The 17512-nt window shown below is 43.9% G+C and overlaps 1 protein-coding gene across 5 annotated transcripts in view; it reads right to left on the bottom strand.

Moving 5' to 3' along the window:
• FGD3 (FYVE, RhoGEF and PH domain containing 3) overlaps positions 1-17512 on the bottom strand; it is a 924278-nt gene that overhangs the window by 210355 nt on the left and 696411 nt on the right. For all 5 annotated transcript variants that reach the window (XM_069643609.1, XM_069643613.1, XM_069643610.1 and 2 more), the window contains one exon: positions 11728-11884. In XM_069643609.1, the coding sequence (XP_069499710.1) occupies positions 11728-11884 (157 nt within the window). The remainder of the gene's footprint in view (positions 1-11727; positions 11885-17512) is intronic.

Below are 17512 nucleotides of genomic sequence, written 5' to 3' on the forward strand. Positions count from 1 at the left end.
CCTCCTCCACCCTCCTGGTGTGATCTAGCAAGCCCTGATGCTCTTTTTGGAGGTCACCCAGCCCCTGGAGGGCCACGTGATTTTCTTCAATTTTTCTTTTTAAATGGCAGACTTCCTGGCCTAAGGTATCCCTTTTCTGACCAACAGCCTGCATTTGTGACGCCAGGTCGTCCCTCTGCCTTTGAAAGGCACCACTTTTGTGGCATTCTTCATCAAACTCTGCCTGGTTATCCAGGTCTTTCAAAATCAATTTATTGCTTTCCTCTTTCTCTCTGTCTAGTTGGATTTGCAGGGTGGCTACCTGCTCTGTGCATGCCCTGTTGAAATTGATCTGTTGCTCCAGCTTTTTCTGGCTCTGCAGTAAGGAGTCCACACTGTCTTGGTGCTCCTTCTGCAAAGCCAGAATTCTGGTATCCTGGTCTGTCTTTTCCTGTTGCAGTATATCCATGTCCTCTTTTATTTTAATGATATACTGCCTACTATCGTTTTCTGACTCCTGGCTCCTCTACAGCCTCTGCTCAGAAGAGACCAGGTATGATTGGGCCTTTTCTAACGCCATCTGTTGCCTCCTTGGCAGATCTTGGCCTTCAGCACATTTGTCCTGCATGGCTCCCATATATAGATACAAATATGCCTCTATCCTAACCATCTTGTGTTCATCTTTAGCTTTAGGAGCCATATATAATTCACTCAGGGCCACATGTAATGGACCCTGATCCCTGCATATATCTGACCCTGTTTCAGTGACCTGTTGCGCGATTGCCTGCAACCAGACCGTTTGGTCCTGATGAGTCCATTCACCTCTCACAAATAGCTTATGTAAGAAGTGCTCTCTGGCTATTTTTATATCTACCAAGGTCGTCATTCTGGAATTTGAGTTCCTTCCTGACTTACAGAGGTTTGTATTTTCTTTTGCAAAACAGACCGTTTCCTTGGAGCGTTCCTTTGAGGGATGCTTTCACAGTGTAAAACAGCGTGGTGATCTAACCGGATATGCGTATCTGGTCAGTTGGCACACTGTATTAATCTGCACAAGTGGTAAATCTAACCCAGAATATCCCGGCTCCGAGCCCCCACTTTTGTAAGCGATATTCAATCAACACTACAGCTAAGTCAATGCCTAGTCTGGGATGCTGAGGAAAACCCTTAGTGATGTTTTTTTATATCCAGTTCAGTACTCTGGATGACAACCCTTGTATAACACCCCCCTCTTAGAATCCCCCTGACCCCACTGAGCCAAGAAGAAGGTTTGTTTTGCAAATTAAAAGGTTTATTTGAAAATTTAAACAATATATATATATATATATATATCACAGTTCTATAAATAAATTGATAATGGATATTCCACTTGTGAATATAAGCAGTAGTCAACAAGAGGTAACTTATGAATAGGAACAGAAGAATAAGGTGGGAAAGAATGCTTTATATGGTTCAAGGAAACGCAAGGTGGAATAAAATGCAGTACAGAAATAACTTGTTATGATTTTAGCAAAAGGTAATATGATCACTTTTTCTTTTGACAATTCACTCCCTCCCTATGCAATACAAGAAATGGAAGGAGAGCACACAGTCTTCAAGAATCCCAACAAATCACACTTTATAATGCAATACACAGTTCCAGTTCTCCCAGCAAGCTTAGGGAAAACAGGGATGAGTTTTAAAACCCAGGCAAATTACTTTAATGTGGTTTGCAAGGAAGTGAAAAGGTGCTAAAATTGCTTTTAATTCCCTCTAGAGGTTCAGGGTAGGTGATGGCTACTTTATATTAGTTCAGGCTCACTTTAACAATACTCTATGAATGATTAGCAGATTGCAAACAAATTTTAGCAAAGAGAAGCAAACAGCTGCTGATTTCTACAGATGAAGAAATCGGGCCAAATCGCAAATTGCGGTAAATTTCACAAGTGCGTGTCTCACGATTACCGAAAATGTATAGGGAGTACGATGAAAGTTAAATCTCGTTCCTAGCACAAACGGTTCCGGAGATACGGATGATTTAATAAAGGTAGATTTTCGGATTTAAAGTAAAACTCAAAATGACAGGTGACAAGCTTGCAGAATTGACAGGTGACAGTTGTGCAGCTTTAAAAATGACAGATGACACGATTTCTAGGAGGTTGTTCTAATTAGGTTAAAATAGCTTGAATTCGATTATTTTAACTAAGATTGGGTTCTGCACAGTTCTGGCGGATACTCACTCCTAATTTTGAAATGAATGTGCCTCATCACGGATCTGGTCAACTGGACTGGACTTCGGTTCTCTCTGCTCGGCGGGTCAATCAGGCACCGGTCCTGCTCACAGCGGTCTGGGTCTCTCTGGATCTCTGGTCTGGTCTCTGGCAATTGTTCTTGGCAAAGAATTCAAACAGCTCGCACGGCTTTGGAATAGTTTGCAAATGATTTTAAGGATGCTGAGGCTTGCTGAGAAGAGTTTTCAGTTTGTGGGTTTAGGCCCTTGCTTTAAGTTCTGAAGTAAAGTTCTGGTCTTTGGAGATTGATGGATGTGAAGTCTGGAGTCTCCCGGCAGAGCATCCCGCAGAAAATGGAATTGCATGTCTCTACCTGTCCCAGCAGTCTCTTTTTATGTGTTTTGGAAGTGGGTGTGTGCGTGGCATAACTGAGCCTGCCCCTCTCTACTTGTCATTGGCCCAGCTTTCCTCTCTCCCTTGATTGGGGGGAAGAAATGGAGTGTCAGAGTGATGCTGTAGGTTTTATGGTCAGAGGAACCTCCCCTTGTCAAATTGCACACAAATCTATTTCTGATCCAAATACATATTTATCCATGTACCATTTTTCTCATATTATAGGTCCAGTTTACATATTTTCTGTAGCACCAAACCATCCGAACCCTGTCTTTGTACGATGTCGTGTCCACTGATGACAGAATTCTCCCCTTTTCATCCAGATAACAACCTCTAAACCTTTCCAGATTTTACACAAATGTGCACCAGGGAGATGGGTTTCAGATGATACAGTGTCAGATTTTGAACATGCATACATTTGGAGTGAGACCCTATTTTCCGCTAGCAACCCCCCAGAATACACCACAGGGTCCCAACGCCTCTTAAAACGTGGACAGAAAAATCACAAGAATAATGATATTACTTATGTAATTTTGACCAGTCGGCACTATGAGTTATCTATCTTTTTAACTTATGCCCTGGTCAAAAAGGGGGTGGCTTCCCACATCACAGGGTGGAATAACTGGTTTATCCACTTCCCCCCCAAGCTCAGCTGCTAGCAGAGGCACTGCCCCTCCCAGTTTCCCCCAAGAGGAAGCCACTTTACGGCCCCCAATATAACATTTGCCTGAGTCCATTGTTCAGTTTCCTGCAGTTGCCCCTCCCCTAATCTAATCAGAGAGGTGTCAACTCCTTTTGGTGGGGAAGCAGGATGCAGCTAGGCCTGGGAAGAGTGGCTGAGCAGGTTTCTCCTGTCGGGGGTAGTTGTCAGGCAGAATTCAGCTAAATGTCACTTTAGTTCCCAGTTTAAATCAAACTTACACTTTTTACATATACATTAAATAATTACTTCCTTCAAGTCATTTCAGAATATAGTTTTACATTGTATCCACCTCTTAGCAAGTCTTTGCTTGGCCTGGTTTCGGTTCATTTGTTCAGTTTTACACAAAAGTCTGGTGGTTTTAAAACGCCGGCTTTCTGATATGGTGAGCACCGGTACTGCATCCATTTTTGTTATTAAGAAAATGAATTCCCCACAATTCTGGGTTGCTTTTGGCAATCAGCATTGCCATTCCCAATGGTTTCAGGCTACTGTGTGTGTAGCCCAGTGGTGGTTTTAGGCGGTGCCCTCCTGTGCTCACAACATAGGCAAAAATGGGTGGCAGCCTATTCTTCATGTTTCCCTGTGCACTCTCTGGGGAGTTCTGGCCATCATGATGTTTTCCATGCCAGTACTGCACAGTTTTATGGTAGGGCTTGGATGTATAGGTAAAAACATCCCACAGACTTTCACCCCTAGTTTTCATCACATGTAATTTAGAGTGAAGCAGCATATTTGAGCTGGCGAGAAAACTCTGGGATTGGAGACAGCCATATAGACTTTGATAGAGTCCCAACTCTAGTTATTGGAAATGACAAGGGGGTGCCTCAGGGGGCTGAGTCCAACCCCAAGGCAGTTAATGTTGGGCTCAGGGGTGGTTTTGGGAGGATCCCCCGTTCGCCCTCCCTTGGTGCCATCACATGGCAGGGACAATAACAGTGCCACATTGCAGACCAGGCCTTGGGCCCTTGACTCTCCCCACTGCAAAACCACTTAGGGAAGTGTGACAGGGCGTGGTGTCCGGCCCCGTCAGGGGAGGGAGGGAGCCCAACACCCTTCACAATATCGGTGTACAGGGAGGCCCCCTCCCTCCCTTTTCTGACCTGAGGAGGTATCGGCGCTGCAACGAGGAGCTGATGAGGACCCCTCCACCTGGCGGAACAGAGCCGGCAGGGCTGCGTCGGGCCATGGTGCAGCACCACAGCAGGACTTTGGGAAGCCTGGCCACATCAGGTGTCCCGGCAAAGCCAACACCAGAAGTTTGCCGCCAGATGCCGTGAATGTGTAGATTTAGGAGTAGATTATTGTCGGGCGATTTGTCCTGGGGGAGTACAGTGAGTGAGGAAAGGTTGAGTGAAAGACAGATTCCCCCTTACCTCGCTTTAAAGAAAAATGATTAACTGTTATTGCAGAAGAGCCAGGACTGTCTATTGCATCAATGAATGTTAATATTGTTTCAACTTCTATGTTGTTGCCAGCTTCAAAAGAAGATACTGACATGCAATGCGTTGGTAATGGTTCAACGAACAGAGGTCTAACATGTGTAAGATCTGTCCTGGTATGTCTTTTGTGGAAGGTTTTTAAAGGGTCTGTACTGAAAACAGCTGTCGCACTCAGAGAGTGATAAACATGAACTGCGAGCGAAGGCTGCATCGGGGTTAGCTCCAGGAGAGGGCGTGCATGAGCGGGAAAAAAGATGAAAGTAGGGGCTGTTGTATACAGCCTCTTTGTGGGGCTGCTGTCAGCTTCTTTGCAGATTCTCAGGGTGAGATGGTGGCAGCCTCATCACCCGCTGACCCTGGAATTCTTCTGCTTGCAGAGGAACAGATGGCTGAGGGAGAGATTGTGTGTTTGGATGAACCTGTTGACAACATGGTGCCAAGTGTGTCTGGGAATTTTCCCAATTATTTATTCTGGGAAAGCAAAGAAAAAAATGGAAAAACGAATTGAGCAAGAGCCACCGTTATTAAACCAGAAAAAAATAAAAAATAGAAAAGGCACACAAAAGAATGTGGGCAGAGACTCAAGAAAGTTTCTGCTCACTAACAATTCCCCAAATGTTTTATCATCCCCACCACACAAGCCACAAGCATGCACCAGAATAACCCCCCTTGTAAGAAAGAGGGAAATAGGAAGCCTGGTTCCCAGTTAACTGTACTAGGCAGGACGAGGAACAACATCTCTCCTTGCCTTTTAGGCTCCACAGTGGGCCGTAATGCCAATTTCAATTTAGATATTAGAACGTAATGCAAAGTAATCTGCCAGTTCCTAGGGAACTCATGCAAGGTAACTAAGTGGTAAGTGCATGTCCATCATGTGTTCTGCCTATTGAGGGCAATGCAAGCAGCGCCTGTATCAATGAGACTCTGAGAATCGTTTCTGACCAGGCCATTGAGGCTTGGCAGCCTACAGTGGCTGGCTCGTCTACAAGACGTATGGGGGATAGTGGAACACCAATGTCTTTGACGATGAAGGCAAGCAGAAAACAAGTTGAACAGAAGGGGGTGAATGAGGAACTGTCTGCTCCTAAGACTAAGACATGAAATGTCCCCTTGTTTTGGAATGGTCCTTAGAGGATTGCGTGGGTTTTACACTAAATAGACCATGTGTTCTGAAACTGTTATTAAATGTCCCTTCACTGCCACAAATTACCTCGGCTGATATTAACCAGGTAGAATTTTGGAAAAATTTTAAATTGGACAAGGTGATACTCCATTTTAGCTCTCGTTTAGTTATGGAACGGGTTTTATTTGCTGCTGCACAACTGAAAGCGTGGGGTTTTTCTTTTGCTCCACTGGAGCTGAACAGACGGTGTGCAGTGATAAAATCGCGGCAAAAATGTTGCCTGTACAAAACATTGCAGTAAAAATGCAGTGGTTTGACCCGTTAAAGGTGTACCCCATTACACCATTTTATGGGGAGCAGGGGTTGTGGGGGCATCCCACCCGCCCCTTAAATGATATAATGGGTCCAGGGGCTGCAGGGGTGTCCCTGCATCCTTTACATGGATTGCAGCGGCAAAACCACTGCCTTTTTGCAGCGATATTTTGTGTCCATGGACATTTTTGCTGCGATTTTAACACATGGAACAAACAAAATTGCTGAAATACAACCTTGTCTCAATGAAGAAAGTGTTGTTTATTATCCTCCTCTCTTAATGATACAATGCTCTACTGATTCCTTGGTGGAGTCTAACAATGGTACAGATTGGAGCTGGGTGGCGGCTTCATTGAATGCTCGTAAGCATTATCTACCAGTCTCCTCTGCCGGGCTAATATCCAGTATCTTTAGTTTTATTTCATGGAACTCTAGAGGCTCCATCCATTTGCTGTGCCTCGGATTCTGCAATTTTTGAAGCAGATAGATCTTGTATTCAGGAGTCGGTGTTATCCCCTGTTGTAGACTGGTATGATTGTTTGCTCAATCCGGCCTACAAAGGGGAAAGAGGGAGACCTGCCTCAGGGTTGTTTTTGGTACTCATGACATCTCTGTCTCGGTTTGAACTTTTGCATTACCTAATTCATTTGTGCAGGCAGTGGAGTTGATATGGGACAGGAAAGTGTACCCTTTAATGAGCTTCACTCTAATTCTAAATCTCTACTGGATCCGGAGGGCAATCGCCCAAATTGCATTCTTTGAGGCAACTTGAAAAAATAATGTATTGCTGGAAAGTTAAGAGAAATTGTAACTCCATTCTAAGGGGGGGGGGGAGTACTTTAGACAGGTGTACTTTAGTAGTGCCAGTCTGTCCATATATTCTTACTTTTATCATGGCATTTGTTACTCGGAACCAAGGGTAATGCAAACAAGATAAGTATTATTACGTGGCAAGACTGCCCCATGCCGGTGGGCCAGTCTGTATATATTTTCTCACTGTGGCATGGCATGCCATACTAGGCATCAAGACTGAAACAAACATGATCAGTGTTATGTGGGCAGAATGCCCGACAATGCTAGTGCCAGTCTGAATAGATTTTCGTACTGTGGCATGGCATCCTATCCGGCATCTTGAGGAAAGCAAACTTCATAAGTGGTCTTAATTGGGTAGACTGACCTACTTTGGTGCAACCAGTAGAGATATATTTTCTGACATGCCATTGTATTTCTTTTTACTGACATCAATGTTGACAGTATGAGCGTTCTTGCATGTCTAGACTGGTGCAGCATGGTATTTCTACTGGCAAAGCCAGCAGGCGAAAGTTCCTACATGAGGATATTGGCATTACACGCAAAGCAAACGTCTTTATGTTCTGATATGGGAATGCTGTGAGATATTGATGCAGCCAGCATGGAAATGTTGTTTATGCTGGCATATGTTGAGGGAAAAGGCATCATTAAAAGGTGTTAGAAAATGCTGCTGTGCAGTGTTGGTGACTTGCAGCTTTTGAATTTTTTCATAAGATACCTTACAAACAGATTGAAAATGGTGTGGCTTTTTACCAATTTTTTTAATAAAGGGTGTTGTAAACTGCACCTTTTTAAAAATGTTCTTGGCCGTGACCGCTCTCCCCTACTGAATCCCTCTGTTTTGGGTATGCTTGGTAGCTCCCACATATTTGTGGGAAACATTTATGCCCCTTCAATTAAAATATTCACCAGCAGACAATGGCCCTTGTGCAACCTACCGTTTGTTGTGAAGGAACCATAGATATAGCTACCATTTCATATCCCCTTTCAATTACATGGACGAGTTTCACAAGATACACAGTTCAACATTCAGTATTTTTGACAACACATGCAAGTTGATGAAGTCTTCATTTGATTTGCTATCCTTGCGCCAAACTGACCGATCATTTGCTGAGAAAATGATGCATTCTGTCCAGTTAAAGTCTTCCGAATATGGTCTCCCATGCGTATATGAAATAGTGTAGGCATGTTGCTTTCCTGGCCTAATCCTGGAATAATGCTTCTGGCGCTTCATTAGTCCATTTCTGGATGATTTGTGGAAGATTTTCACAGGGCAAAAAAGTCTTCTATATACATACCTGCATTCTCTGCAAACAAACTTATCAATACACACGACTTATGGAGACTGCAAATACACCTATCAGAGTAGTTGAATACCTTGCACACAGCATGGAAAGGCACAGAAATACAGCTAAATGATCATGAGAAGCAAGAACCGCGTCATTGAGCAGGAGGTTATATTTACCCATTACTTATCAACCACAAATAGGCTGTGGACAACTGCGCAAATTTAATGTTCAATGTAATGGGTGTTTCTATTTGAAAAGTGTAATAATTCAGTACCCCTGCATTTAAGGGGACCACCACTCACCACTGATCTGTCCCTTCTATGCTATGACAGCTCCTCAATCTACCCTGGGTGCTATTCAAGGTTCATCGGAACACAAGGTGAGAAGGTTGAGAGCAGTTTTCTCCAGGGTCCCTTCCACAGCTAGATCTCTGGGTAATTTAGGGTTTAGAAGCTAGGTCCTAGCAACAGGCACAGCAGTGCATGCACCAACTTTAACTTCTAGTTTATATATTGCTGAATTATTCTGTTTAGAAACAATGCCCTAAATCAGGACTTTAATTTGCAGGTTTATCATCCGAGTTGGGCACACATGCTCTGCCACATTTCCTTAAAGCGCGCCAGGGAATGTGGCATAGCCAGTTCATTTGACATTCCCTTTTCCACATCTGCCCCCGTTCGATCGCATAGCTATGTAGGGTGGCAAGGGATCCTTCTTATGGGGACTATCTGGTACCCTATACTTCAATGCCTACATGCTAGGATCATGATGGCAGGATACAGCATTTGAACTGTTGTTCTGCCAGATCCTTGCACTGCTATGTGTTAGGTTTACTTCTTAGTGATGTTGTTCAGAACTCGTGTCACTCCCCTTGAAATGGCTCCTTCTCGGATTTGCTTTCTTTCCTTCACCCAATTGGTGGGGGGATTGTATCTGGCTATGCTTAGACTCCTTCGGAGTTAAACCCCATCTGTGTCTCTACAGCCTGGCCTTTAGGCCAGCGTGGTCTTTCAGGAATACCTAGTTCTATCCAAAGTTGATCAAATTAATCCACATCGTCATGTATCGTTTTCCACTAATCAGCCTAGATTTCTTCCTGCAGTCTGCACACGCTTGGATTTATGGTGTGCTTTTCTATGCCCTCGGCTAGAATATAAAGCAGCCCCAATACATACCATAACATAAGGTATGTGTGAGGGTAGGTAATCAGGTAGGTAGAGCAGGAGCCAAAGGTGCAGAAGGGGCTTGTTCATTCTCTTAATTGAAGGTAGCAGGTAAGTACATTTGCCCGCAAGTACAAGGGACATCCACAAGCACACCCACTGACTAAGCAAGCATCTCCCCAACTGTTATAAAAAAAGCACATTGAGCAGGAAACACACACACGCACACGCACGCACGCACAAACACACACAATCGCAAAACAAACACGCAGAGCATTCAACACTCAGAACTCTCCTGACATGCATGCATGCAGGAAGGGAAGGAAGACAGAACTATAAAGCACATCACAACAGTACGCTTCTCTTACTTAACCCTCTGAGCAGTCTTAGGACATCATACATATATAAATACAAACGTCTAAACACGTGCACACACACCTTAAAATAGTGCCTGGCGCTGGCCAATCGGCCGGCTCTCGCTGGATCCGAGATCCGGAATCAGATCTCTAGCCGGATCTCGGGATCTGGCTTGCCTCTGCCTCAGCCCAGGCAAAGATGATACACGTCCGGGTGGCGGGGCCGGGGGCGCACCGAAAAAAGGTTACTCAATGTCACTTGGTTCAGTGAACCAAGGGGCAGGGAGAAAAGTTTCTCTGGCGCGCATATGAAAGAACTTTGCCTCGCTGGGCTACACACACAAGAAGAACAGAAGGGAGCGTTCGTGTCAATTGAGCCCCCTGCAGTTCTTGTGTGTAACCCAGCTCGCTGCTCTTGCCCTATAACAGATAAAGGTTGCCTTGCCTCCAGCTCACTGTCATGCAAAATCGGATATAGGTCCGATACTTAAGTTTGCATGGCATGAGCTGTGGGCAAAGTGCCTTTTATTTGCTGCAGTCGGAAAGGGTCGAAGGGGGGCAGAACTCAAGACACTATCTCCAGCTCTGTTTACAATAGGTGCAGGAATTTCATGAGCTATCTAAATGCAGTTGCAGCCTGCGAGTTGCAGGTTAACACCAACATCTTCAGCAGGAGGATGAACACCTTGCGCTCCACCGCAGCAATTTTACTGTGATTGATACAGTTACCGTGTTGACGCTTACCCACAAGACCACAAAAAATGGTCATCAAAGCACGTCTCATATTTGTATATTTTGTTTTCCAGGGAATATTGCGCTATAGATTGCAGGATTTAAAAGGTGAGCATCTTTTATATTTTACCAGCATAGTAACTGGAAAGAAGCAGCATGAAAGAAATTGCACCTTTTTAAAACTATAATTTTGAATATTTCCTTTGGGCAGAGCTCAACTGCCAGATCCAACCCCTCTGAGCTCCACCTCCTCGGAACCCCGCTTCCAAACTCCACCCTGGCCCCTGTGGGATCCCCTTAACATTTTTTCTATTTCCACCACTGCTAGTGCCCACATTTTGCCACAAGGCACATGTACAGGGCTTTAAGTGGGGTAAGAAATCGATGGGGGGGGGGGGCGCTCATTTGGCGGCGTGGCCTTAAAAACATACACAAACCATAGTAAGGTACGCAAACATTTTATATATTTGTATGCATACTTTACTGTGGTTTGTGTAGTATGCAAGCCATCGTTTATAAACATATATTTATAAAAGATGGCTTGCATACTACACAAACCAGAGTAAGGTATGCACATAAATATATAAATGCTTACATTTATATATTTGTTTGCGTGCCTTACTATGGTTTGAGTACTCCAAGATGGCTTGAAAAGTACATAAACCATAGTAAGGTACGCACACAAATATATAGCATTTATATATTTGTGTGTGTACCTTATGGTTTGTATACTTTCCAAGCCATCTTTGTTAAACATTTCTATAAAGCTTTCCCAACAGACAAAGCCTGAGGCGTCTTTGTCCGTCGGCAAAGCTTTATAAAAGATGGCCTGAATTGTGCAATTTTCAAGCCATCTTTTATAAACCTTGAAATATGATGAGGAGTCCCCAGGTTCGCTGAGGGTTAAAGATGCCTCAGCGACCTGGGAAAACAAAGGCACAGTAACTTCCTCTGGTGACCCCTCACGCGAGAGGTCACCAGAGGAAGTTACAGTGACTGACAGAAGTGCCAGCCAGCTACAGGGACGCTGTGGCTGGCTGACTCTTCTGTCAGCTTGCCTGACCTAATGGCGGGCGCATCTCCTGTCGCGGCTGCATCCCGCCAATGTTGTGGTGGGGCCGGGACATGTGCACTTCTACGAACGAGCAGAAGTAAAGACGTCAAATGTGCCACCTAAGGAGGAACACTTTCCAGGTGCCTGTTGAACTTGAAGAGTACCTGGATATTCTGAATGACGTCCTTAAACTGAGAGGACCGCTGCATCCAGCTGTTCACCATGTCCATGGCCCGGTCAAAGTTTTTTACGTATTCGCCGTACATCTTCAAGAATGGGGCAAGCTTCTGAAGGATATCTCCTATTCGGGGATTCTCATTCCTATTGGGGTTATACAAAACACACGTATCAATACCTTGTGAACAAAACAACACATTTCAACTTTAAAACTGTCTGGTTTCCAGTAGCTTTTGCAGTAGGTTCTCTTTCGTTGTAGTATAAAGTAGACATTTCGCCAATGTGCCATATACTTAAGCATGCCACTTATTGCTGGTGATTCTGACAGCAGTCTGAAACTATTTGCTCATGCTTACGTGTGTAGATATATTTATTTTTACATGGACATCTTACAGGCACAGTGCACTTTGTTTGCAACCCAGGATTACACTTCAGAAAATGATACATGCCACAAAGCTGATTTTGATGGAGAGTTACTGCAATCAGTCCATTACATTTGCAAAATCTTTAAAAACAAACAGCAATTGGTACGTGTTCTTTGCAGGCGGTTTCACTTTTAGATAAGTGGTACACCAGCACTCTCTAGCCTCAGAGGGTATTTAGGCAACAGAAGTTAACACCTCTATCCTGCTGTCTCTTTTGTATGCACCCGTTCATTAGAGTTTCTCCTAACCTCTGTCTGTGGCGATCCCCCTTTTTTAGGGCCCCTACAGACCCACGTGAGTTATGTTACTAATGTGTATTTACTTTGGGGTATTGTTCCAATTTCTTGTGGTATAACCTTGTCGTATGGACGAAGCCCTCATAACTTTAGGCACCCAATTGTGTGTTCTTGGTTTCACGAATAATACATTTTTCTAAATCACCATCCAAAACCTTGCACATACCAGACTGCGGTACTACAACTGATGGGGGATTCCCATCAATCAACCAATGACAGGACATTGTTCATTCCAACATAGTGAGGTAAGGACAGGCACGTGAACTCTAGACACTGATACCCGCATGGCAATATGTTTTGCTTCTGGGTGCCCAAATCAAGTCACGCTGAGCGCCAGACACCCTCCCCCCCACCCATCCCACTCAATCAACTACTTTTGTACATGTCTAAGGTCTAGAACACTGCCTGAACTCAGTTAAACATAAACTATACTGAGCTTTTAGAAACTAACTGGATCCAAAAATATGTACTGCTATCTAATTTTAATAAAAAACACTGCCAAAGAAAACTGCTCTTGCATCAATGCAAGGAACAAGCGTGCCACCAGGGGGGTCAAAACGTAAGGGCTCCACTAAAGCCTCGCCTCCGGGCTAAAACCAGGTTGCCCCATATAGGCCAAGCCATTGGTGGGACTAATTTGCCCACTATGTACCATGCAGACACCGGCAGAACGTTTCTGCCTCCACAATGCCAACCCCCTCTCTTCACAGTGCACACAATCATTGTTCCTCGCTATGTGACTATGTGATAATGTTGGACGGAAAAAAGTCGCCAGATAGGTGATTTCTTGTTCCTGCACCCCTAAATATCCAACATATCATAGGACTGGTATTAATTACCATTATACTCCAGTCCTAGAATATTTGGGCAAAAGTGCTCGATTTTCTTGGGAGTGCAAATTTGGGGAAATGTCGGGCGATTTTATTACTGGATAGAGTTTCATCTAATATTTTCATTATTTTCGGCTTGTAGGGAGAACGAGATCTCCTATCCTCTCTTGACATCTCCATTCCCTCCTCCCAAACAGAGTACTAAAATCACGAACCCATAAATGGACGCTTGGCATTCCGGTGAGCAGAAATATCGAGGCTCGTTGGGGAGGGAGTCATTGGTTCATGCCATTACTCTCTACATATGTTGCTACACAGTCAAAAGGCTAGTTAATAGTTGTCATATCAGTTATAAACTATGCCTAGACCATGCCAATTCCACACCATTTGCCTACCCATGCAGCTATGGTTTATTCATAACTGTCAAAAAATCTTCAAACCGGACATTTGAAGAAAATCACCTAATCTTATTAAGGGGTGAGAATCAATCATTGATACGCTGAAGAATTTTCATTAGCCAGTGTGAGCGTGATCTTTAAAACCTTCTCCCCCACACTTAGTTCATGAAAGACAAACATACATTTAGAAAAACCTGGATTTGTCTCACGAATCCCAAACCCTGCGTTTCTCTAAACATAATCTGCTCCACATCCCAACTATCCCGTGCAGCACCAAAGAAAGCCACACCGTACTGGCATCATTTTAAGCAAGCGTACTGCCCTTGGACCTAAACATTCTGAGAGATATCCCCTTGGCATCTTGGACAACACTGAGCAATCTCTCAGTCAACCAAGTGTCTCAGATAATTTAATGCGCATTTATATGCAACATAAACACTGTCAATTGCTCACCATAGGGCCATGGGATCTATTTTCTTACTAATGGATACCAAGTGATCTACTGCTGGACCGTACTAGTTTGGTTGATGTATTGCCTAAATACTGATCATAATTAATTCTTGTAGTTTGGGAGAGAAACCCCTTGCCATCTGAATAAAGTCCTCAGATCACTCTGAGTCAAAAGAAAGAGTGGTCAGTGTTATCCTTTTTAAGATGCAAGACTGTAGGGCAAATGGCATAGGAGCACCCATGATAAGCAGGTTATTGAAAAGCAATCAAACGGTAATCATAGAAAAGGTTATTAGCAAGTGTGGCTGCGGTAGGGCCATGATTGGCATGTGTGCTCCGTTTTTATTTGTGAGTTGCACATCCAAGAACCTGGCTTTCAATGACCAAACCGTGAGGCACATTTGATCAATAACACAATTCAAAAACCTAGTGAACTTTCCAGGTATATCACTTTGCTGTTTGGTCAAGGTAGATGGGTGTTAAGTACACATATAAACTATGCACCAAATGCAACAGCCATATGGCATAGGAAATCCCCATGAATGGTTCTCAGCAGTTCTGATCCAATATCAAAGTCCTATATAGTCAGATCAAGGAGATGATGCTCCTCTAGTAGAGTTTGAATTTTCCATATCCTGCATAAAATGTTCAGGATTTTCTAGACTGAGAATGATTGCTTGGATATGCTGTTGAAAGTTGCATACCTACAACATACATTTCCCGGTTTTGTATAGACCACTTAGAAACACATCTGACTAGAGAAGTAACACTAGCTGACAACAGTCACAGCTGACGAATAATAGGGTTCAAATAGGTTGATCAGGATAGGAATTAAATTGCAAAATATTGCATTGTTTTCCACAATGTGTTGAGAAACCAGAAGGTGTCGCACCCGCTAGTCCTCAGGGATCTTTCATCCAGGCGACCAGGGCATGGCCATCGCTTTTGGATCTAGTTCCTCGGGGTGGGCCAGTGTGGGAGGATCAACTGGGTGAGGGGTTTTGGGGAGTTGGAGACCCGATGGTGAGATGCAGTATCCCCTTTCCTGTAGCACCTTTTCCCCATCCTACCAGGTAGGATACCTAGGAACTAACCCCCCCGTCCTCTTTCCCAACACAAACACTTTCTCACAGACATCTCACTCTGAGAGAAAACAGACTAACAACCGAGCCGTATACCTGACATGTCCCAACACAAGGGTCAGGCAGAGTCAGGCAATTACTAATAATTACACACCCCTGACTTGCATCACAGTTCCACAAACCGATAAAATACGGAGCATGAATGCACACCCTGAGCAAGGCAAAACACAGGAGGGAGCAGCAGATCGAGATGGCAGTTTAATACGAAGAGAAAGCCGGCAAGACCAGAGAGGGTTGCAAGGATGGAAGTGCCCTTGGCCTTTTCGGGGGAAACCCGCTACTTTCACAAGCCCTCGAGGATAAGAAACATAAGACCTGGAATTAAAGCTAAAGAAAGGTGCATTCTGTGTCGGAGGTACCCCAGGCTCTCCTGCGTCGATAGCCAAGGCGGGGAGGAGCGATTGCCGCCGTGGTTCCTTGGCTCCTACAACCAAGCAGCGCCAGTAAATCCAGCACAGCCGGTGAGTCGGGGAGACTGATAGCAGACCGGTCTGTGTTAGAACCAAGGGTAATAGCAGCAACTTTGTATGAAGCAATCCAAAGAAACAGTGTGTGAAGCGTATGTGATAAGCGATGCAAATATAACTGAACATCCAAGGAGTAACTGAACATTTGAAGCCAAGATAGATATCATGCACAAAGTGGACCAGCACCATGTGGGTGCTCATTCAAAGGTCTCTGTTAGGTATCCAACTAAGAGGTGACAAATGTGAATTGTGAAATTGAAGTGGTCCTGCAATGGGACAAGCTAAATTCTGTGCACATTAGACAGTCTTCCATAGCTAATATAAACTGCAATTGGTCTGAGCCCGGCTGAGGGAGACTGGTTGTGTAAAAGGAAGGATCCGAGACTAGCTGAGGGAGATCCGGGGTTAACCGTGGGTTACCCGAAAAAAGGATATTCTCTGAACATTGGAGAAGGGTATCTGAGCCCGGCTGAGGGGGATACAAGGTGAAGAGTAAATCAGTTAACTTGAGTACATGTGAGAACAAAAAGCTTTGTGTTTGTTTTAGTACATCATGCCCTCTGCATCAAGAGACTTTGATAACTTAAGAGACTTTGGCACAGAAGGCCCTGATGCTGTTAATGGAACTGTGTCCTCGTGCAGAAGAGGCCAGAGAGTGTGCTATGCTCGAGTGAACCACCTTGTCCCGTGCTACAAACTTGGAGAAGTGAGGCCAATGGCCTGAACATCATGACATATCATTTTGTGAACACTTCTTTTTTTCATGGATATTACCCTACACTATTTGTATTTAGTGGTAAGGATTGGCAATAGTTATTTTTTTAGTATAGGCCCTTTTATTTTGACGAGACTCCACTAGGACTGTATTATTATTAGATGGTCGTAGCTTGCTCCCATCTGTAGATTTAGGATTAGATAGCCGTCACACCTTTGTTAAAGTTCAATAAACATGCTTGAGCGGTGGTCACTGAGTATGTCTTACTATCCGATCGGAACTGTGAGCTTCAGCCACACCACAATGAAGCGCCTATGGACCATCCATTGCAGAATTTGGCACTAAACCCTGTATGCCTGCATCAACGAGATTTAAAAAGGCACTCCAATCCTTCAACGACTTTTCAAACACACGAGTGTTACTTTAAGGATCCTATTGGAGACTGCAATACTGTGATTCCAGACAGTACTCACAGGTAGCTTATTAACACTAATAGATGGTGTGGCCTTTTCCCCTGAAGAAGTTCCTCCCAATAATCTATAGGACTATAGGAACGAAACATGTTGGGCTTTAGACAGATACTAATGCGAAGTATTTGCTTCATAGATGCACCCAACAAAGAAGGTCTCTATCTATGTACTTTGTGTGGTTTCTTTGTTTGTTGTATTTTGATTGAAAATGTAAATTAGACCTATTTCAAAAAAGATAGAACAGTCTACAATGTTGTATGTACGATTGGAGCCATGTATGATGCTTGTACCTTGTCCTTTTGTAGCCAGATGGCCAATAGAAGTTAGCACTTTGTGTTGTTAGCACTAGTCACTTGTCAGCACGTATGCTAGATTTTACATGTTAGTTTTACAAAGTTGGTTTTAATACTTGCATGTTTTTTATTAAAATTTCAATGTGAATCGTATTCCCTAATGCGGTCAGGTTGTATTTTCCTTAGACTTCGATTTTGTACTGTCTTTTAATTATCCCCGAGTGTGATTTCTTTAGTGATTCAGTAAAAACGCATGCTCACACCCACACTAGGCGCGGGAGCTCCA

The sequence above is a fragment of the Ambystoma mexicanum genome, chromosome 2p, assembly GCF_040938575.1.
Source record: "Ambystoma mexicanum isolate Mex_15411 chromosome 2p, UKY_AmexF1_1, whole genome shotgun sequence".
NCBI lineage: Eukaryota > Metazoa > Chordata > Amphibia > Caudata > Ambystomatidae > Ambystoma > Ambystoma mexicanum.